This window comes from Xenopus laevis, chromosome 8L (assembly GCF_017654675.1).
Source record: "Xenopus laevis strain J_2021 chromosome 8L, Xenopus_laevis_v10.1, whole genome shotgun sequence".
Classification (NCBI taxonomy): Eukaryota; Metazoa; Chordata; class Amphibia; order Anura; family Pipidae; genus Xenopus; species Xenopus laevis.
This window is the reverse complement of record NC_054385.1, coordinates 97,054,478-97,078,079: the sequence shown is the minus strand read 5'-3', so window position 1 is coordinate 97,078,079 and position 23,602 is coordinate 97,054,478. Positions and strand designations below refer to the sequence as shown.

Here is a 23,602-nt window from a genome sequence, read left to right as displayed (position 1 = left end):
TTCTATTTTTTATCAAAGTATTCATAGCTGCTGTAAGCTCATTTAAAAATCTCAGCTGTCAATCAAATATTGTCTGCCACTCCTCTATGCCAGTGGCATAGAGGCGGGGCAGACAATTACTTTCACTTTCCATTCAGCACTTCCTAGATGTCACTGCTCTCCCCACATTCCCCCGTTCTCTTTACCATTTAATTGTGTAGCCAGTACATGGGGATGGACATCGGGTCCCCTATTCTGGTGCACAAACAAGATTCTGAGATGATACAAGGCTTGTCTTAATAACAGTGTCCACAAAATGGCTGCTGCCTGCTTGCTATAATTTTGAAATGCCAGACTGAAGGAAACAAGATTCAAATAATTTATATAGTGTAATTAAAGTTAATTTTGCTTGACTAATGTGATAAAATAAGATTTTGAATAATTTTTTTGGGTGACGGGTCCCCTTTAAGTAGAATCCAAAACCTAAAGAAACCTAAAGAAAAAATCTCCCTCCTTCTGTCTTATTTGCCACGCATGCATTAGCCATTTCTGGAAAAAAAAAATCCAGTTGTGATAAATAATACAGAAGTAAAAATGATTATGTTTTAGAGCTCCAGTTTACTAAACTGAAGTGTCTTCCATTTTTGGGGTATTTTCCATGTAACATTTCTGCAAATGGAAATACTGGTTGTGGACACCCTTGTCCAGATGGGTAGCAAGTATCTGAACTTTCTGCCCAATCATTAAAACAGTCCTGCTTTTAGCAAGTGAGAAATACAAAACTATGGATATTAACACATTAAAAGCTGGCTTTACACGGGTAGATTTCAGCTGGTAATGTGGTCCCTTTCATATTGTGTCAGCCTCTATTTTTGCTCTATTCAACAGTCTATTGGGGAGAAAGAAAACATTGGCTAGTTGATGCTGTCCTCTCCCAATTCTGTGTGGAATGCTCTCAGTTTACAGAGGATGTATATACATTCGGTCATTAAAAAAACAAAAAAACAAAGAAGATAGCAAACATTAAAGCAAAATAAAGTTAGACTCGAGAGATACCAGACAGAAGATGTATGTGGCCTCCATACTAAATAATGCCTTCACCAGATGCCTCGCCAGAGGCTTACGTGCCTCGAACTGGTCTGACAGTTCTAGGTTCCTTTATCACATTTAGAAAAGGGTTTTGCCTCATTAAATTACATTTAGGAGGTGTGCTGGCTGGTTGGCATTTTAGTGGTCAAAGTGTTTGAGTGACATAGAAGCTACAACAAAGAGTTGTTGGAACATTTTTTCTTAAGCATTATCATTCAAATGATGTACTCTCTTATTATGTAAATGAGCGAGATGGAAATCTAAGAAACTAATGGCTCATCATGCAACTTGATTTAAGCAAGTTGTCATGAATGGGAAGAAAAATCACAAAACAGTGAGCGGCATTGCACCAGCAGTGGGAGGACATTAGTAAAACCTACCTTTATCAATGATGTGCTTCCTACAGAGGTAGCTATCTCCAGAGTCTTCTCCCACTCCACAAATATAGTCACGTCTGCATATTCAAAGTTATATGAGCCCACATTCTCACCTCTCTCATCCTTCTTCTCTCTATATATATATATTCTCCTCTTCCTCCTTCTGAGAAGAACATAAGTTATGGACATACCACATTCAGAATCAGCTCAGATTCCATCTCTCCCTGAACACCTACCACACTTCAAACTCACAAAATGCACAAGGCAAGGCAAGTGTAAAATCTCAACTGTGAAATTATCAAAATTATCAGATTGCCTTAATGCTTCAGATAAACCTCTACAGAATCCTATAGAATCCCATTCTGAGAATTGTTTCCATTTGCTAAATCTCCAAAATTCAGAACTGAAAAATGCAAACTTGATTATATTCAAGATTGAGGGTTTTTTTTTTTGCCCTGATTTTCGCAAATTGCGGGTTTTTTTAAAATTCTATTACATTTGCACCTAAGTATTCAGAGAAATCTGCATCTTGCAAAAAGAGTTGGGATTCATCACAAAGCAAATCCCAAATTTACTGCATCGCTATTTTCAACAACATCTGAGACCAAAGGTGGCCATATCAAGCAGATCTATCACTGATATGCCCACCTTGAACTGGATGATAGCAGGCTGATCCAATCATTTGGCCCTTGAATCAATAATCAAATCTTATTTGCCACCAATGCAGGCCATCAAGGAGAGCCAACTGGAAAATCAAAGCTGCCCAATGCATATCTGGCTGATACAGGTTGGTCAGGCTGGTTGTCTGGCCCCATACACAAGCCAACAAGTTACAGACTCTGTAGAAACTGTCGGCTGGTTTATCTGCGCATACATGGCTACCTTTAGAATAAGTTGTAGCATTCGTTTTAATAATCTAACCAGTGACTGCTGAAGAGTAATTCCTCCCCCCGTGAGAGACAAGCATATATTCTTCCAACAATATGGCTATGGAAGAGCTAAATTCATACACAGGTAGGGTTGCCACTTAAATTGTATTTTACAGTCCTGGCCGGTAAAAATAATGCTTGATACCACTGTTAATAGAGGAAAAAATAAAAATACAGGAAGGCCAGTATTTTTTCCAACAAAAGGTGACACCCCTATACACAGGATTGCTTTAATAAATGGGCACAGTGGTCATTTGCCCACTGCCCACCATCATTCCTTCCATCTGCTATTACTTTTGACTAAACAATTCACCTGCAATGACAGACCCCTCATATGAATCCACATGGAGAGCACAGTAGTTACAGTATATTTTCTTTTTCCATTTTGTGATCATGATCATATTCCTATCGCTGTTAGCTTGGAGAGGTACAGCTGGACCCGCTAATTAGGGATGCACCAGATCCAGGATTCGGCCTTTTTTTTAGCAGTATTTGGATTAAGCTGAATCCTAAAGCCTGGTCGAACCGACTCTAAAAAAAATCACGTACATTTTCGTCATACAAAGTCAACATATTTGTGAACTGTGCGCTCAGCATGCGGTTCTCTTTTGCCCTTGGTTTCCTAATTTACATATACAAATTAGGGTTAAGATTCCATTTGGGATTTGGCTGAATTTTTTCATGATTCGGTTGAATCCTAAAATAGTGGATTTGGTGCATGCCTACCCTCAATGCTATCTTGGTACACACATCCCACCCCTTTATCGCCTGCCTTATTATTGTCTAGTTCACTTACGTGAGGGTAGTACTGTCACAAATATGTGGATAGCTGTAGGTGTCCTACCAATGAGGCCTTTGGCCCAATGACACCACAAATAAGTCCTGTTAATACAGCTATCTTATGTGTGCATCTGCATAAATAATCATTATTGGTAGAGTAGCAGTGAATGGGACAAATGATTAAATAGTAGGGAGCAGACTTTATTCCCTAAGAGGCAGTTATGTACAGGATATTGAAGGGATAAGGAGTGGGGAGGAATGATTATTTTCTTGGCATTATGATGATTGCTTTCTATTTACTTTGTTATTAATTCCATATGATCCCTGTGAATAATCCACTGTAAGAATGAACTACAGAGAAATATGTTATCACTCTTACTGTTTGCTTTCATCTTCTCTGATGTATTATGATGACTTACAGGACTGGTTTTCAATGTAACACGTTATTTAGAAATGTATTTGATGATTTGCTGTTGTGGGATTGTTGTAGAAATAGGAGCCTGCAGTGCCGCTATGCTGCCACTAGAGGGAGAAAGCCGATAGCTGAGAAGCCAAAATTCACACGCCTCTTCCTGCAAGATCCACTCCCAGGACTGAATCCTCCTTCTGCTCCTTCACTTTTGTGTTTTTCAGGAAAAGGAGGCGGCGGCGGCATCTCGGCTGTACAGTGAGTGGTTCTCGACTTACGTCTCTGTTACCTGGACGGCCGGCTGGAAGAAGCAGTGCAGCCGTGTAGCTTAGTAGAAAGCACTGCAGCAGGAGCAGGAGCGGCCGGGAGGGCGCAACGTGGGCAGTAGCGGTGGGACTGTGTTAGTGTGGGACTGTGTTAGTGTGGGTGGACAGGCACTGGGAGAGGTGAGCGCTGTCCTTGCCATTCTGCTTGGGAGGAAAGTGATGAAATGGATTGAGACAAGGCGGCTGCATCCGATTGTGAGCTCTGGGGGTCTGTCGTGTTACCGAGCGATCGCTCTGTGCTGTATGTAGCGTCCCTGGCGCTCTCCTTCCATCTGTTGCTCCGGAGCCGACTGCAGTCACTGGGTAACTTGGCTGAACCCGGGACAGCTGGACAGGGAGGGATCTCGGCTGCTGACTGCTGGGGGTTACTCTCGTCAGTCTGACCCGCTGTCTCCCCGGGATTCCTGAAGCGGAGGGGATCCGGCTGCCCGTGCAGGTGAAGCGCAGAGCCAGAGTATGGAGAGGCGGTGAGAAAGCAATGGTCTACCCCGGGCCCCCTGGCCTCATCGCGGGGCTCCTCCTGGCCGCCCTGTCCCTCAGCTGTGTAGGTAAGTGCCGCTGTCATTCCTTTACTCTAATCTACACTCCTTTGCTCTAATCTACACTCCTGTGCTCTAATCTACACTCCTTTACTCTAATCTACACTCCTTTGCTCTAATCTACACTCCTGTGCTCTAATCCACACTCCTGTGCTCTAATCCACACTCCTGTGCTCTAATCCACACTCCTGTGCTCTAATCCACACTCCTGTGCTCTAATCCACACTCCTGTGCTCTAATCCACACTCCTGTGCTCTAATCCACACTCCTGTGCTCTAATCCACACTCCTGTGCTCTAATCCACACTCCTGTGCTCTAATCCACACTCCTTTGCTCTAATCCACACTCCTTTGCTCTAATCCACACTCCTTTGCTCTAATCCACACTCCTTTGCTCTAATCCACACTCCTTTGCTCTAATCTAAATGCTCTAATCCACACTCATTTGCTCTAATCCACACTCCTTTACTCTAACCCACACTCCTTTGCTCTAATCTAAATGCTCTAATCCACACTCATTTGCTCTAATCCACACTCACTTACTCTAATTCACACTCACTTACTCTAACCCACACTCCTTTGCTCTAAATGCTCTAATCCACACTCATTTGCTCTAATCCACACTCACTTGCTCTAATCCACACTCACTTACTCTAATCCACACTCCTTTGCTCTAATCCACACTCCTTTGCTCTAATCCACACTCCTTTGCTCTAATCCACACTCCTTTGCTCTAATCCACACTCCTTTGCTCTAATCCACACTCCTTTGCTCTAATCCACACTCCTTTACTCTAATCCACACTCCCAGTATCTTCAGTAGCAGGAGGGAGCCATTAGTTGCCCTTACCTGAGGCTGATTGTATTGTCATGGAGCTTGCACTAGGGGAGATTACTCCAACCTCATGCTGGTGCTGCTGGTACAGGGGTGCTGGAAAGATGTTGTTGGGTATGGGGTTGTCATGCAATGAGTGGGTGCCTGCCATCACTGAATAGCACAGGAGTCATGAGAAAAGCAAGCAACAAAGCCTTGCATCAGGGTGTTCATCATGCAGTGGGAGGCAAAGAAATAAGAGGCATAGACATAAGGTGGTCGAGCGGTAATGTTGACAGGAGGGGTAATTGGCCTAGGAATGGTGAGACTGGCAGGTACATTGGTGCAACCAAGTTTCTTCTCCCCAAAGCAATCATCAATTTAGGGCCCCTTCCCCACCTTTGGGGAAGATAATTATCATCACCAAAAGAATTTGAAATGCACATCAGAAAGGACCTGTTTAGCCCTTCTGTAATTATGGAACCCCGAGTAGCCTAGGAACTCAACATTTTGACCAGAAAGTCATTGGCCTCAGTCTGTCAAGCTTTGGACTTGTGAGTAAATGACTGACGTTTTTTTCTTTTCCACTGAGTTTCCACTAACAAGGGGCAATGGCTGGCTTGGGCTCTCCAATATGCAGTCCTTGAGCTGTCAAACAGATATATCACTTGATGGATGATGTTGGTAAAATTATAATTCAACAGTTTGCAGTGCAGGTTGGAAATCTCGGTGCCAGAGCATGTTTGATGGTACTAGTCTTTGTTTATTTGCATTGGGGAAACTACTTAATGGTCAAAAAAAAAAAAAAAAAAAAAAAAATATATATATATATATATATATATATATATATATATATATATATATATATATATATATATATATATATATATATATTCCCAAATCCAAGGTGCAAACCGTTGACTAGGTTATTGCCCGGTTGCCAGCATAGAGGATATATATATACTGAACATAAAGCAGGAAAAAACAAAAAATCTTTATTGGACTCAACGTTTCGATCCCCCACAGATATTTTCGTTAGGCGAAATACAGCAAACAACCAGAAAGTGCTGCATCCTGCTTTATGTTTTTTGTATGTATGTGTATGTGTGTGTGTGTGTATATATATATATATATATATATATATATACATATATATATACATATATATATATATATATATATATATATATATATATACATATATATACATATATATACATATATATACATATATACATATATATATATACATATATATATACATATATATATATATATATATATATATATATATATATATATATATATATATATATATATATATATATATATATACATATATATACATATATACATATATATATACATACATATATACATATATATATATATATATATATATATATATATATATATATGTATATATATATATGTATATATACATATATAAAAAAGAACTGACGTTTCGGCTAGCACTTCATATGATAAGGGCTAGAGTGCTAGCTGAAACGTCAGTTCTTTTTAATAAATAACTTTTTCACTTCTTAGGACCTGAGAGTGCGGACGTTGCTGTTCGATTACTCTACATTTTATGACTGCACCCAGGCTTTTTGATTTTTTTTTAAAGTGGGTGCTAGATAATTTTTTGATTCTCTCAATCAGAGGTGGGTGCTTAGTCAATTATGGTATACAATCTTCAAAGCGGACCAGCACTCCAGAATTTTCAATCAAAAAGATTTTTATTTAATCATCACTCACGTGAGTGATGATTGAATAAAAAATCATTTTGATTGAAAATAGATATATATATAAAAAAAATATCAGAAAGGGGACCAGCACTCCTTTCCTTAGCCATGAATATTTGTCTACATCATATGCTTCTAACGTAATAATACTTTACATTTCCTCTTCAAAAAAGCCCCAGAAAAATGATGGAACTTCATTAAATTTAATTCATTAAATACACTAGGACAATGGCTTCATTCAGTGCTGGTCTCCTTTGGATATATTTAGAAATATTTTACCGTAGTAGTTGTATGGATACTTTATGGGCTAGATCAATAAATGTTTTTGTTTATGAGTCTAGGAAAATAATAGTAGAAGGGTTAAACTGTACCATGTTATACAGTGCTAACAGGAAAACTCAGTATCTCTGGGTCAGCTAGAAAGAGGCAGGTACTGTCAGCATGGATAGATATTGAGTGCCCTTGCCTTTTTATGTGGGGCACCTTGGAATTGGGATAAGTAGATGCTTTTTAAGGTGATTGATGCTGTTCTTGACAGATAAACGTTCTATCATACCAGTGTTAGAGAAACAAATAGCAGCAATTTTATTGTTCAATACCAAGGAGAATTCCTTATCCAAACGAGCTGATAAATTCTAAAGGTCTTCCACCTCTGTACAGCACAGTAGTTTTTTAACCTTTGGCCTTCCACCTGTTGTTAAACAAAACCAGGCAACAACTATTATGGGGAGTTTTAGTTTAACAAAAGCTTGAAAGGTATTGGTTTTGTAGTGCTGGTTAAGATTTGGACCTCAATCCATCATTCCAGGAAAGTGTCAGGTAGGAATAATGGAATACAGATGTCCTTTCCCCTGTGCTAAACATTTGGTATGCGTTGTTGCTTTAAATGGCTGTAAGGAAGGTCCAGGTTTTCCCATGAGAAATATGTCAACTGGAATGTTGTACTGTTAGAAGTTCAGTTCTGCAATAACATAACCCAGGGAACAATAAGAATACAGACGGCTGCAAAATTAAACCCCCTTCCATAAAGCCACTCTTTAATGTTTCCAGTTATTTTGTAAGTCTAAAAACTCTAATTCCCCTAATAACCACTTCTGTTATGATGGTATAGGGCAAGCAGACCTGTCAGAAGCTCTTGTTTATGCTTAGTAAAAGGAGGAGTTTATGGAAATAAGTAAATGTCTATGTTGAAATCTGTAGTGGGTCCTAATTTATTGGGCCTCTGCTTCACCAGCATTTCTATAAACATCATCTGCTCACTTCATGGCTGCCATGATAAGTAGGAGCGCTCTACTCATTCCCCTTCACTAAAAGTGGGCTACAGGTGCAACAAGGGGGACGGGTGGGGATCCTATCAGAGATCGTATGTGTGAAGTTCTCAACCTCCTCTTGCTATGGAATCCAGGGACTTAAATGGCCTTCTTTGGAATTGTGTAGACATCTCCAGGCACTGTAAAGTCCTGTTTAAGAATCCCAACTGATATCTAAATAGCCAATATTGTTTAGTTTGTTGATCGTGCAGATTTGAGAATGCCATCTCCTGATGCACCATGCCAGCCAGCATATAGTAGATAAGGGAAGTAAAGAGGAGCCACCGCAGACATCTGAGCTGCCAGTCTGAATGATCAGAACCATGGATTTAGTGGACAGACTAACTGGTTGAATCAGGGTCAGACTAGGATCATTGGTGCTGCTGTCCCAGGGCCCCCTCCAGACCCCTGCCCTCCGCCGTGAGTTTTGTTTTGACGAGCGTGCGTTCTTTTTTGATTTACGTGCACGGTTTTTTTATGCAAGTCTTTTTTTTTAATTTTTTTTGCCCGATGATCCAGGGAGTGGGTCTGGGGGGATCCACGAGGTATAGGAGGCCCAGGAGGTCCTAATTAATGAGTTATTTCAATATTTATTGGTAACGCAGGACAACCATTGGATATGTTGTAGGCCCTAAAATAAATTTGCTCTGGGGCCCAGTAACTAGTTATGTCACTGATCAGCCAGTGTACAGCCACCTTACGTTGTTACTTTGAGTTGGAGTTAGGGACTTCCATTGGATGAGCATCAATAGAAGTTGGAGATCATATTTTTTTATTATACTAGTACAGGAAAAGAAATGGTTTGTACCAATTACACGATAAGATGCCTGTGCCACTGCTTCTGTCCCGACTAGAAGCAAATGCCAATGCAAAGTCTTTAAAATTGTGGACAAAACAGGCTTAAAGGAGAAGGAAAGCTACGGAGGCATTTTATTGCCAATAGATTTGCTGCAATAGTGCAAGGTGGAATGCTATATTTATTCTGTAGAATGTTTTACCATACCTGAGTAAAAAGCTCTAGAAACTCTCTGTTTGTTTAGGATAGGAGCTGCAGTATTAATGTGGTGTGACATCACTTCCTGCCTGAGTCTCTCCCTGCTCTGGGCTCAGATTACAGTAGGGAGGGGAGGGGGAGAGGAGCAAACTGAGCATGCTCTTGCCCAGGGCAATGAGGTTTAAGCTGAAGGCAGGAAGTCTGATACAGAAGCCCATGTGTACACAATAGAAGGAAAGAAATGCAGTGTTTCTTTTGACAGGGGACTCAGTGCAACATTACTTTGGGGGTTTACTGGTATATTTAGATGGACCTTTCTGATAAGGCTTACTTAGTTTTAACCTTTCCTTCTCCAATAAACCTTGTTAAATAAACCTTGCAGCTCAGCATCTTTCGAGCCGGTTTCATCCTTAATTTTAAAGACTTATTATACATGTACAGCACCCTCTCACTCCAGCAAAGGGCTGGCTTTGGGATTCCAAAATGGCCTGGATAGCAAATACCTTGGTCACCACTAATAATGCCATTGTGTAAGTAACCATTCAATCATGTTTTATGACAAAATAATCACTTCTCTGGAGACTATTAATGGGATCTCATGCAGTAGGGTAGCTCCCACACATTCAATATAAGCTGCAGTTTGTGCAGTACAACCTATCATTACCTCTAACCTCTAAATAAGTGTACAGTAAGCATTACTTATAAGCTATATGTTCTCCATTTAAGCACATTTGTAGCACATGTTCTCTGCTCACCTCCCAAGGTAATGGAGGCAGCTGCAAGACGCTGGCAAACAGCTGCACACTGTGGTGGCTGATCTCATTTGTTCAGTCCACCCACAGCACTAATACATGAATACAAGGCTTGCGGTGCCTGGGATCTTAACCTTTTGTGTCTGTAGAATTGTAAGGAGTTACTGTGCAGCAGGAGCCGATGGCAGAGACCCAGTTAAAGCGAAAACGTCAGCACTTGGCTTAATGCACTTTTTGCACCCACATAAGCTTCTCTTTATTAGGAGGCGGCTTGGTGTTCTACTGAATGTAACGTGAAGTCATTTACGCTTCACTCTGTGCCCTGGTTAACTCAAGCAGATGGTTTTATCACTCATTTGCATTCTTTTTTAATAATAAATCAAAGTAATAAATGAAAGTGTGTGCAATTATAAAGAAAAGAAAAATCTCCTATAGCTCAGAGAAGTGACCACAGAAGTTTTTAAGCAAAGTGAATGGGTGATACAAAAACACTGCCTGTCTGGTGTGTTGAGTTTTGATATCAGAGGTCACCCAAAAACTGGCAGTGCATATACCCCCTCCATTTGCCAGTGCCATCACATTTTTCTAAAACAAATAGCAGCTTTCACCTGGCGGCCATTTTCCCTCTGACACATCATCAGTAACATTGACAAACGTGCAAACAGGACATGTATGCTGTAAAGATCATGCTATGGAGAATGCAGGTTTACACGGGCACAACATACAACATGTATGATAAAAAGTTATGCTGGGAGTGAGTAGTGTAATTGTTAAGCTGAGCTCAGGAGAGATGGTTAGGAGAAAAAAATAGGATCAGACAACAAGAGTTTCTGTGGGAATCAGCAATGCTATCGCTTCGTGGGCTGTTAGACTTGAGTGTGTGTTTAGTAATCTGAGCTGAGAAGAACCGAGCATGCTCATAAGTCAACAGCCAAAGCAAATTCCTGAGGGAGGGGGCTGAGCGGTTAGAGGAGGAGACGGATTTCTAAGTCATAAAGGGGACGCTGCAGCCTCTTTGTTAACCTTTTAACAACCAGAGTGACGGGAATCTCAAGATTTCAAAGATGCTGTTCACTGATTACATTTTTGTGGGGAGTTTACATGTCCTTTAATAGATGATTTTTAGCCAGACAGCAGTTGGTCAGGCCATTGGAATGTCTTCATACACTGGCCAATAAGCTGCTGATTTGGTCTTAAGAGACAAAGGGGCATATTTATTGTGCTGTGTATAATAAAATTCTCCAAAAAAAGGCATAAGCTTTGTAAAATAAACGTCAAATTTATCAAGGTGTGTTTTATTTTACACCACGTGATAGTCAGATTTGCTGCCGTAATTCTACATTGCTTAGTAGTCTTATAGTATGGAGATCCAAATTACATATCTGGAAAATCCCAGGTCCTGAGCATTCTGGATAACAGGCCCAATACTTGTACAAGGAAATTCACCCAATGGATTGTTCTAGCCTTCTTGATCTGGTTATGTCCCTATCAGACATGGATTCAGTATGTCATTGTTAAGGTCCTGTGCATGGGCCAGTAAGCTGCCAATTTGGTCAGGAGTGGTTGACTCAGAAGCCATTAAGGTTTTGTGCATGGACAGCTGTAGTATACCCTGCATTCTATCTATCTATCTATCTATCTATCTATCTATCTATCTATCTATCTATCTATCTATCTATCTATCTATCTATAGTAGTATTGTATAGCTACAAATAATAGAAGCCTTTACCTATGGGGGAAGAGGAAATTGCATAAATAAGTGATATCCAACCTGTTCTGTTCTAAATTCATATTATTGTGTTGTTTTCTAGTTTTCCCCTGTAGTTTTTGTTGTGTGTTTTTTTGCTTCTCCCCCCAATACACGTTCCGGTCATCTCTGACAAGGCAGCGGATTACCAAGGAAACTCCCATTAAACCTGTGCATCTCCAGTACATTGTGTCATGTTTTCCTTGAGGACAACGTTGGAAAGAATGTGTGTGACGCTTCTGATCTTTTATTTACCAGGAGCAGCAGCAGCAGCTAACGTATTCTGTCACTGTGGAGCATACTGCCATTAATAAAACATTACAGTGCGACATTAACATACACTGGTACAATAGACAAAGGAGTGGCAGGTTGTGCAGTGATTCCTCTCGCAGTGCGCCCAGACTGGATACAGATAATGACCTATGGCCTCTTCCAAATACAGACAGTTCGGAGTACCGAGTACTTATTATCATAGCTTGTGTGGTTTGAGGTTGGCTATAGCGCAAAATAAATCAATATTTCAAGAGCAGTTACTCTCTTGGGCTATTTTAAGTTGTATATTCTCAGCAGGATTGGGTTTAGAGAGGCTGGCAGTGTATAGAAACAAATCCAGTCGATTGCTATGTGCTTCATATATTTGGTAACCCCTTGTTATCCTGATGATTCTTTATACACTACTGACCTCAAAAGGATGGGTATGCATCAAGGGGAAGAACGTGTTACATAGGTGACATATAATGGTGTGATATTATGATCACCGGAGAAATCTTGTTTATTTGCATGATGGAGCAAAATAATTCCTTCCTTAGGCTAGGGCCACACGGCGCGATTTTGCCGCGATTCTGCGCTGGGCGAGTTGCGAGTCGCTGCGGTTTTTAAGCCGAAATAGCTTTGTTAACTTTGGCGCTGGCGTCAATGCAAATCGCGGCGAAATCGCTGCGCTAATTCACACGTGGCGATTCGTTTTCTATTGTCGCCCGAAGTTGCCTCGCTGGGCGTTTCCGGGCGACAGTAGAAAAAGAATCGCCGCGTGTGAATTAGCGCAGCGATTTCGCTGCGATTTGCATTGACGCCAGCGCCAAAGTTAACAAAGCTATTTCGGCTTAAAAACCGCAGCGACTCGCAACTCGCAACTCGCCCAGCGCAGAATCGCGGCGAAATCGCGCCGTGTGGCCTTAGCCTTATACAGGTATGGGACCTGTTATGCAACATGCTTGGGATCTGGCATAATGGATCTTTCCATAAATTGAATCTTCATACCATAATTCTCCTAGAAAATGTTCTAAACATTAAATAAACCCAAATAGGCTGGTTTTGCTTGCAATAAGGATTAGTTTATATCTGATCAAGTACAAGGTACTGTTTTATTATTACAGAGAAAAAGGAAATCATTTTTAAAGTTTTGGATTATTTGGATAAAATTGAGTCTATGGGAGTTTATATAAAATAGTAATTATTAGCGATTTAGGAATGTATTATTCTAAGTCATTATGGACAATTAATCAGTAACCAGCTTATTATGCCTAAATCCCTCATGCAATAGCCTTACATTTCCTTATACAGTATGTTTTTGTATAAACAATGCTTGCTGCCAAATTTACAGCATAGGGGAATATGTTCTGTAATTAACATACAGGTATACAATCTATTATACAAAATGCTTGGAACCTGGGGGTTGTAGTTTTTTTTTTTTTGTTTTTTTTTACTGCACCACATAAAAATTTTTTTTCAGTATTACAAAATAAAAATGAGGCTAGATAGCAAATCCTTAGAAATATAAGGCATTGCTTGTATAACTCTGTGGGAAATGCCACTGCTAAAATATAGCTTTGTGGTTAATGGGCTTCTGGACCTGTACAGACTGTTTTTGCACGTCTAAATGAATCAGTTAAACATTTTACAAGCTACTACACCTCTACTTTTGGCACACATCACCAAATCATAGACAAGACTGTGCTTGCCATATTCAGTGCTTTAAATCAATGTGATCTGATTAAAAAAGTGAAAAAGCACAGTTGCATTTACTTTTCCTTGCCAAGGTAATGATTGTGTTCCTGTGGGAGAAAGATTAGTCTTGGTCTTTCAAGCATGATCTCGGTCTTACCCAGACAAGCTGTATCATAGCAATGTATACCCAGGCTGGGTACTTGGCACCACCAAATTGTATGGTTGCTTGTCAAATTGTATGGTTGCTTCAATAATATTTTCTGTCAATGGGGGGATGCCAAAACTGATTATCACTGCTACTGCTGCTAGTTACAAATGTATGCTGGTTCAGCTCCATAAGCTCAAAAAGTTGGCAACCCTAATACCCTGGTCAGTCTGGCCATAAGATTAAGACAGTGAACAGCTCAGGTTTATGGTACATGTTCTTCCTGCCAGCAGAGAAACACCGAGACCAGATCATGCCTCCTATAATGGAAATCCACTTTTACTTGAATGAGTATTCCTGGACCCAGGCAATGTATTTTGGTTTGGGTCTATGACGTTGCTGGAAGCCACTGATTGCCATGTTTCCAGTAGAGCGTTTAATCCCCCATCAGTCCAATGCAATGTGAGGTGATTGGCATTGCCCCGTCCATTTGCTTCATTGCCAATATTTTTGTCCAGATACGAAATGCTTGGGTCACTGAATCTAGCAACCAGGCAGAAGATTGAATTATCTATTTAAGATTAATTTTTGAGGCGCTAAAACAGCAAAAAGTAATATAAAATAATCACAAAAATATAGCTTCACAGTAGAGTCCTGTAGCAGGTCAGGTACCTGCAAAAAAGCTGATGACCTGCTGGGTTGCAGTTAAGAAGTTTGGTTGCAGATATAGATATGGGTTGGCAGGTCTGCAGGTTTGTGGGTCTTTTCTATAGCAAGTTTTACTCCTTTATAAATTCTAAAGTTTTTTTTTTCCCCTGCCCTTATAGCATTTCTGTTGTCTTGGTGGTCAGTGGGTTTCAGACAAGGTATTTGCAGGTCAGGTTGGGTAAAAATGTAGGTTGTGGGTCCAGTTGCAGGCCACAGGTTTAAAAAAAAAATTGGTTCCACGCAAGACTCACTTTCTGGGGTCAGTATATGTAGCAACTGAATTGCATTTCTAAACTAGTATACAATAGGTAATATAACTGGCTACATAACCGTAAAAGTTCTTTTTAATGTGAACGCCCTCTAATTTATTATTTTTTATGTGTAGAGAATAAAACTTGACAATGATATGTACAGTGTATCTTCCTATTTTACTCATCCAAATGCCAGTACAGTGTATATGCTTTTCTCTTGATATTTATATGATAAATAGTACATATACTGATACATTGTGTGTTCTAATTCTTTGTGTGCTCATATATTGTACTCCATATACCTGTGTGCTGTTTACTCTCCTTCTTTGTGTGTGCACATGTTTATGTCCAATCCATACAGAAATACATATGCACGTGGCCAAGGATGGATGCGGGGCGCCTGTAATGGCTTTAGATCCAAGCTAAAGTATGTGCAACCATTATACTAGAGGGTTCACTGTGAAACGAGATCTAGGTAAAGCTTGTGATTGCTTTCTGAATAGTAAAAGGTTCATTAAATTGTCAGTGTTCAGAGGTGCTCTGTTTGCTAAGATTTTGTGCATTTGAGCTTTTCCCAAGTAATTGGCTCATCAAAAAAGACCTGAGGTGAAACGCGTTCACCCCTGTACTGGGGGAAATAATTTGTGCCTGCTTAACGCTTTGATTAATTGTGCTATGGGACTGTGCTTATTAGCTGTAAAACACAAATTAAAGAGACAGGCTTGTTTCAGTGGGTTTTTTTTCCTTTTAATTTGCTTGAAATGTAATCATTTTAGCAGCAAAACATTCTCTTTATGTCTTTGAATCATGAACTGCTCTGTCAACACAAAGAACAGAAAGAATGTTATTTTCCAAGTAGTTTTTTTTTTTAAACTGGTTTACAGAGTGACACTGTGGCACATAATTTGTTGAGGAACCTGAATCCCAATGTGGTAGGAGATATTAAAGGGCAAGTCAATCCCAAAATAAAAATCTACCTAATAAAAGAAAACATAATTCTAAGCAACTTTGCGATATACATTCACTACTAATTTTAATTTAATGTTTTTTTTCAAGTTATTTGTATATGTATTGCTATTGAAAGCAGTGTTTGCCTGTCCCTTTCTATTCTCTGCCCTGGTGGCTCAGACTATTGATACAATGTAAGACAAGGTAGCTGATTAACAGACCTGTCTTTGCTGGGGAACTAAGACTTTTGCAACGTTGTTTAAAAAGTAACATGCAGGAGTTAAGCAAATGCTGATTTCAATAGCAATTGTTTTTACAAATAACTTTAAAAGCATTGAAAATTTTTATTTTGGGGTTGACTTGCCCTTTAAAGTGATACTGACACTAAAAACGCTACTTTTCAAAGTATTAATGTACATTGAGAGGCCCATTTATTAAAGGTCAAATTTTAGTGGTATTAAAGCTTTTTTTGTAACCACGATTAACAGACACCTTCAAGCACTTCTTAAAAGTGGGCGATGTGCAATTAAAATTCGTAATGCGCAATTAAAATTCGCAATGCAATAACAGTTTAAGGAAGAGTATTACGTTGCGAAATGCTCATTTTTATTCTTAGTTGGGCAAATTGTTTTGCTCTTTGCAACTTAATTAAATTCCCCCATATATTTCTAAAATCACAAATACCATCAAAGGTATTAAAAGATTAGGATAGAAAAAGTATGAACTTAAAAAAGTGCTGAACGATTTGAAAAAATAATATCTCTAAAGCTTCAAGTTTTTTGGACAATTACAAGTGAAAAAACCCCTCTAAAATTCTGTAATGGTAAAAAAAATCATTATCTCTTTAAGGTTACAAGACTACTTGAATATTCAGGGACACTCCTAATAAATGCATGTTGCAGGGCTGATTGATAAATTGCAGTCAGTACAGCCTCCTAGCTGGATGTGTCCCTGAATTTTCAAGTGATCTGGTAACCGTGTTATTTAGTATAAATTATTGATAATGCTGTGGCAATGGTAGGAAAATAAGATTATTTTTGGAAGGTGTGCATTCAATCTGAATTTTTTTTTTTTTTAGATATTTATATTTTCATTACTCAGTATGTCAATGAGGATGAATGCAACAATGCATCTCTGCCAGCTATATCATGAGAAGTTCCACCCTGTCTCTGAACTGGGTCTTCCTCTTTACTTAGGCTGTAGATACCAATCATTTCTATCAATCCTTGTGCATGGCCAAACGGACTCCAAATCCTAATTTGCATATGCAAATTAGGTGTGGGAAGGGTAATCATGTGACTTTTTGTCACAAAACAAAGAAATAAAAACATTTTTCCCACCTTTTACTTTCCCGCCGCCCCCAATTTGCATATGCATATTAGGATTCAAATTCGTTCGGTATTTTGCCTAATCTTTCACGAAGGATTCGGCCAAATCCCAAAAAGTGTATTTGGTGCATCCCTTATTAGGACCCCAGCCTTTATTCCTGATTTGCAAAGACGTATTCATTTGTAGCTTTAAACTGAAAGAAATGAGAAGCAGGAAGCATCATGATATGGAATCTACCAGCCCTTCCCCAATGGCTCAGTCCATACTTCAGTACTGTAAATGATATCTTTCAGCAGTTATTGGCCTGCAGTTATTGGCCTGCTTGTGTCATTCCTTTGCAGTGTAAGGGAAGTAATTAAAGGAGCATTATTCAGCCTCCCATGGATTGCAAAAGAAAATGTTGTGATTGATCCTTCTTGTTAAGTTAGACATGGTTATTTCTCTGTTTAATAGTTGAAAAGGTAATATATACACCATTCCTATGCCATAAGTTCTTAATTGGCAGAAATGCTAACATACTGTATTATAATTGTGTGTATTATTACAATTATCAGTATTGCAATTCTCAACCATATCAATAAGCAATGCAGCTAGAAAAGGCAATTGGGACATGACCACTTTTTCAGTCAAATGCAAAACATATTGGCAAAAATAACGGGAAAGCCTACTTATAGAGATTTTTTGCTTTTTGATAAAATAATTCATTAATCACAAGCACAGCATGTTGATGTTTTCATAGCAAGCATCTATCCTCCTCTGTAGTTCCTTTTGATGTGTCCCTTGCTTCCATTGTTCCAAGGAACTCTGACAAAGAGAAGGGGAGGCCAGAATATGCAGTGACTAACAGAATTCTCTTGTTATTCCACCTACTTACCCTGGAGATAACAGACTTCTATAGAATGGTGGTTGAGCCTGGGTTAACAGATTAACCATTGGAATACCTAGCCAACAGAGCTCACAATCCTTTATTAGCAATTTCTGGATTACTATAAAGTTGTGCATATATGGTGGGATCCGCTGTCGCTAATTTGGCCACCAATGTTATGAGCCAAATTGGGATGATCTGATCATTTGGCTCCCAGACTAAAGGTGGCCATACACGGATAGATCCGCTCGTTTGGCGATGTCGCCAAACGAGCGGATCTCCCTCCGATATGCCCACCTTGAGGTGGGCAATATCGGGCTGATCCGATCGTGGGCCCTAGGGCCCAACGATCGGATCCTAGCGTTCGCCAAACGGGCGGTCGGATCGCGGGACCGCATCAACGAACAGATGCGGCCGCGATCCGACGGGATTTTTAACCCCATCCGATCGAGATCTGGCCGACTTTCGGCCAGATCTCGATCGGGGAAGCCCGTCGGGGGGCCCCCATACACGGGCCAATAAGCTGCCGACTTGGTCTGTCGGCAGCTTTTATCGGCCCGTGTATGGCCACCTTAACAATAGCATCATATTTGGAACCTACAGAGAACTAATAGGAGTGCAACCCATTAACGTGGCAATGCAGTCCTAACCTGACAGATTTTCAAGTGAGTGAGTAGAACCTCCCAAGGGCCACATACACAAGCTGAAAGCTGCTAACTCAGTTTGGAGGATCAAAGTTGCCCACTTTAATAGCCAGTGAATGATTAGCTTTACTTACAATCTGCATTTTTTGGCCAATATCTTCTTTTCTAGTCCCACCAAGAGACAGCAGTTTCATTTCATTTCAAATCAATGTTTATTTCGTTTTTTATAAAAAATAAATTGTCCATCCTTGCCTGTATTTTTAAGAGCAATTTAATAAATTCAGGCAGGGAAGATTACTTACTTACTTAGTGACCAGACAGACAGTGGTTGAACGACATACCGAAATATTAATAAGAATGGTTTTTAATAGAAAAGAAAAAAATATAACCACAGAATCAAGCCACTTTTTAGTTAGACATTTAGATTTTTTTCCAAATAGAACTTTTTAGATTATTTTGCATCATACTAACAGTTAACACTGCATTTCCCCTTAAAGTATTTTGCACAAAACATCATGCAAAAGAGCAGAGTTCTCATGTTGTCATATATTTGACAGACCCCTCCTCAGCAATCGTGATCTGTGTCTGCATTAGTAATATGCTCATCTGCTATAAATATGTCTACACCAGACATCTCCCATTGTTCTCTGAGCCCGAAATGTCTTCTGGGATTTCCTATATCCTCTGCCCAGATGGACCCCCCCCCCCCCCCACACACACACACATAGATATGTAAAACAGGTCAAGAAATAGTTGTGAGAAATGTAATTGATGATTAGGGATTCAGATTTACACTTGATTTTTTAATAATTTTAGCCAATTGGGGAGCTGTTTCAACCGTGGATACATGGTGAAAGAATTGCAGTACACCATCCCGTGTACATATAGGCAGTCAGGCCTACTAATAGTTATTCACCGAATCCGGGATTCGGCCTTTCTTAGCAGGAATCCTTCTACCCGGCCGAACCAAATCCATATGCAAATTAGGATTCATATTTAGTTCGGTATTCAGTCGAATCTTTTGCAAAGGATTCGGGGGTTCAGCAAAATCCAAAATAGTGGATTCGGTCTATCCCTAGTTACTAAGCCAGAATGTTGATGCCATAGTTTCTGCAGAAAAAAAGGTTGATGCATCTCCCATTGTTTACATATACAGGTATATGAACCATTTCCTAGAAAACCATTATCCAAAAGCTCTGAATTACAGGAAGGCTGTCTCCCATAGACTCCATTGTGATCAAATAATTAAAAATTTTAAAACACATTTCCTTTTTCTCTGCAATAACAAAACGACACAGTTTACTTGATCCCAACTTAGATATGATGAATCCTTGTTAATAGGAAAACAATCCTATTGGGTTTATGTTATATTATGTTTATTTTAAGCAGATTTAATGTTTGATATTCCAAATTCCGGGAAGACCCCTTATCCAAAAAACCCAAGTCCCGATCATTCTGGATAATATGTCCCTGTATGTAGATTTTACATCAATCTCTTTCCTAGTGGAGCTTGTAGTCTAATATCCCTATCACTGTCACATTCTAAAGAGGCCTGTATGTTTCTGAATCATGGCATAAAACCTGAGCATCTGGAGGAAGTCAGACAAGCGCAGGGTGGAGGCCACACACACTCATCCGTTTCAGTGCACTTGTACAAAGAGAAGTTGTATTTGGCTTACGCAATCATCTGCAAACTGAGGGTGTCAGGTAAGTGCAAGTTCAGTGATAATAGTTACATAGTTAAATCAGGTTGAAAAAAGACAAAGTCCATCATGCTCAACCCCTCCAAATGAAAACCCAGCATCCATACACATACCCCTCCATACTTTTTACACATAAATTCTATATACCCATACCTAAACTAACTATAGAGTTTAGTATCACAATAGCCTTTGATATTATGTCTGTCCAAGAAATCATCCAAGCCATTCTTAAAGGCATTAACTGAATCAGCATCACAACATCACCCGGCAGTGCATTCCACAACCTCACTGTCCTGACTGTGAAGAACCACCTACGTTGCTTCAAATGAAAGTTCTTTTCTTCTAGTCAGAAGTGGTGGACACTTGTGCGGTGATCCTCTTTATGGGTGAAAACCATAATGTCTGCTACATGTACAAAAAAATGTGCCTTAAGATAGAGCTATAATTTATTTATAGGGATGCACCAAATCCACTGTTTTAGGATTCAGAACCCCATACCCTTTGTGAAAGATTCAACTCAATCCTTAACCGAATCTGAACCCTAATTTGGAAATGTAAATTCGGAGGAAAAGTGGGAAAGAGAACCGCCCGCGCATCACTCGGCTAAAAATCTTTGACTTCCTTGTTTATCTGACGAAAAGTCAGTCGGATTTTGTTTTTCCAGGTACTTACATTTAGTACACCCCTAGTTATTTAGCTTTAAGTTGCCCTCTTCCCCATCACTTCTGTCTTTCTGTCTGTTTCCATTCAGTAAATTAGGATTAATCTGCTTCCCAAAAACTGTTTCATGCTCCGTAAAACACGTTGGTAGTGTGCCACTATTCCCTATTCAAAATTGAGAGCTGTAAATGCTGATTTCCAGCATAGGAGATATGGCGACTTTGCATCTTAAAGGGGTGTTTCATCATTACGTTACATTTTAATACGTTAAAGAATGGCTAATTCTAAACAACTTTTTAATTGGCCTTCATTTTTATTTTTTATTTTTTTTTAGAGTTTTTGAATTATTTTGCCTTCTTCTTTTGATTCTTTTCAGCTTTCAAATGTGGGATAACTGACCCAATCTAAAAACAAATGCTCTGTAAGGCTACAAATGTATTGTTATTGCTACTTTGTATTACTATTCTTTCTATTCATTGCATGGTTGCTAGGGTAATTCGGACCCTAACAAACAGACTGCCGAAATTGCAAACCAGAGAACTGCTGAATAAAAAGCTAAATAACTCAGAACCACAAATAATAAAAAATCAAACCCAAATGCAATTTGTCAGAATACCATTCTCTTTATTCTACTAAAAGTTAATCTAAAGGTGAACAAACCCTTTAAGGTTTCTTTAACTAAGCACAGGGCATGCTGCAAAGGGCAAAACATTGGCATGGTGCTTTGTATTATTTTGCCCTTGTTTACATCTTCTAATATATTTAACGCAACTTGCATTTGGAAGTTCGCAGTGGTGCCTTTGGATGCCCTGTAGTTTGAGTGTCATTTAGAAGTATAGGCAAGGAAGCTCTATTGAGTACCTATATTATTGGATGAAAGAATAGTCACAGTTTCATAGTTTGGCCAGGTTTTGTATTCCACAATGACTAATCTTTTATTATTCAGAATACATTAGGCATGTTAAAGCCAGCTTCTGATATAATATAATATTACATAATATTACAATCCTACTGTTGTCTCATCACTAATGTACTTGACCCTATTGTAAAAGATAAGGATCATAACATTCACCAAGACATGCCATGTAAATTGGCAAAAAGCCACAGGTTTTTATCCAGTTCATAGAACTTCTAAGGCAGTACATTGTTTCTTACAAGATTTATTGACACAAAAGACTGTTGGCATCAGCACTGTTTTTAAGGATATATTTTACTGGCTGTTACTTGTTATATAGTGAATAATGTAAAATATAAGGATGATTTATTACAGGTATTTGATCATGATAATGTATAATATTGCATATCTTTCAGGCAGTGATGTGCGGAAATCGTGTGAGGGAATTTCATAGAAATCCTATTAATAGATATGCACAGTGATCATTTTTTTTTTGGAACACTGGATGACTGAATACAGGCTAGAAGGGCTATAGAGAGAGAGAGAGAGAGAGCTATAGATCTTTTAATTAGTGGCTGAACTATAATACATACATTAATGCTGTTCTGTGATCACCCTTTGCGTTTTATCTCTCTACATAATGAGTCTCATTAAAAAAATATTTTTGGATAAGAGAATCTGTACCGTAATATGGATGACCGCAAATCTCGCTGAAAAACGTAAGCGGAGATGTAGGAGGCAGATGAGCTGCCAAAAATATAAAATGATTAAAGGAATTCCCATTTTTCCTTCTTACCGCCCAGTAATTACACTGTTGGTTGGGTGGGGAAGGGGTCGGGGACTTGTTAGAAATTAACACATTATAGTTCTTGCCTAATACTATTCCGTGTGTTATTTTTCTATGTATGGTTAGGATTTTTCGATTGTTTAGATTTGGGGCAGTGCCCTCTTCACTTGTTTTACAGGTATGGGGTCTGTTATCCGGAAACCCGTTATCTAGAAACGGAATAGACTCAGTTTTATCCAAATAATCTAAATTTTTAAAAAATCGTTTCCTTTTTCCCTGTAATAATAAAACAGTAGCTTGTACTTGATCCAGACTAAGATATAAATAATTCTTATTGGAATCAAAACCAGACTATTGAGTTTATTTCATGTTTACTTGATTTTCTAGTAGACTTAAGGTATGAAATTATGGAATATCCAAGCTCCTAACTACTACTACTACTAATACAGATTGTGTATCAAGCAAGCATGTAGGTGAGTTGTGCTTCCATATGCTGAACTGTTGTCTTTTTTATTTTGTCTTTTTCAGATGGAGCTAAGGCACTGGGATTTGTGGGTCATGGATACAACCTGACTGTGTCTCAGGGACACGAAGCCAAGCTGAACTGCAGTTTGCAAGGCATAGAGGAGCCTGAGATCCAGTGGCTCAAGGATGGCGTTCCTGTGCAGAGTGCTGATCAGATGTATATTCCAGTAGATGAAGATCACTGGATCAGCTTCCTTAGGTACTGACTCTCTGCTGCCCAGCTCCGTAACATAAACAGTCAATCATGCTTCTCCTTGTATGGTAACAGTAAAAATGTACCTGAGTGGGACACAGGCAAGCTCTACATAACATACAATGTGGAATGCATTTGATAGGGTTTTAGGAGCAGGACTTCACCTCATAAAAGTCTTGGCTGTTATTAAAAATAATTTAGTGTGTAGACTAAA

General features: G+C 39.2%; 1 protein-coding gene across 1 annotated transcript in view; it reads left to right on the top strand.

Moving 5' to 3' along the window:
• The first annotated feature begins 3,795 nt into the window (after positions 1 to 3,795).
• Positions 3,796 to 23,602, top strand: part of tyro3.L (TYRO3 protein tyrosine kinase L homeolog) — a 94,727-nt gene continuing 74,920 nt past the window's right edge. The window contains 2 exon segments of the mRNA NM_001088754.2: positions 3,796 to 4,437; positions 23,199 to 23,394. Of these exon segments, the coding sequence (NP_001082223.1) occupies positions 4,368 to 4,437; positions 23,199 to 23,394 (266 nt within the window). The 5' untranslated portion in view covers positions 3,796 to 4,367.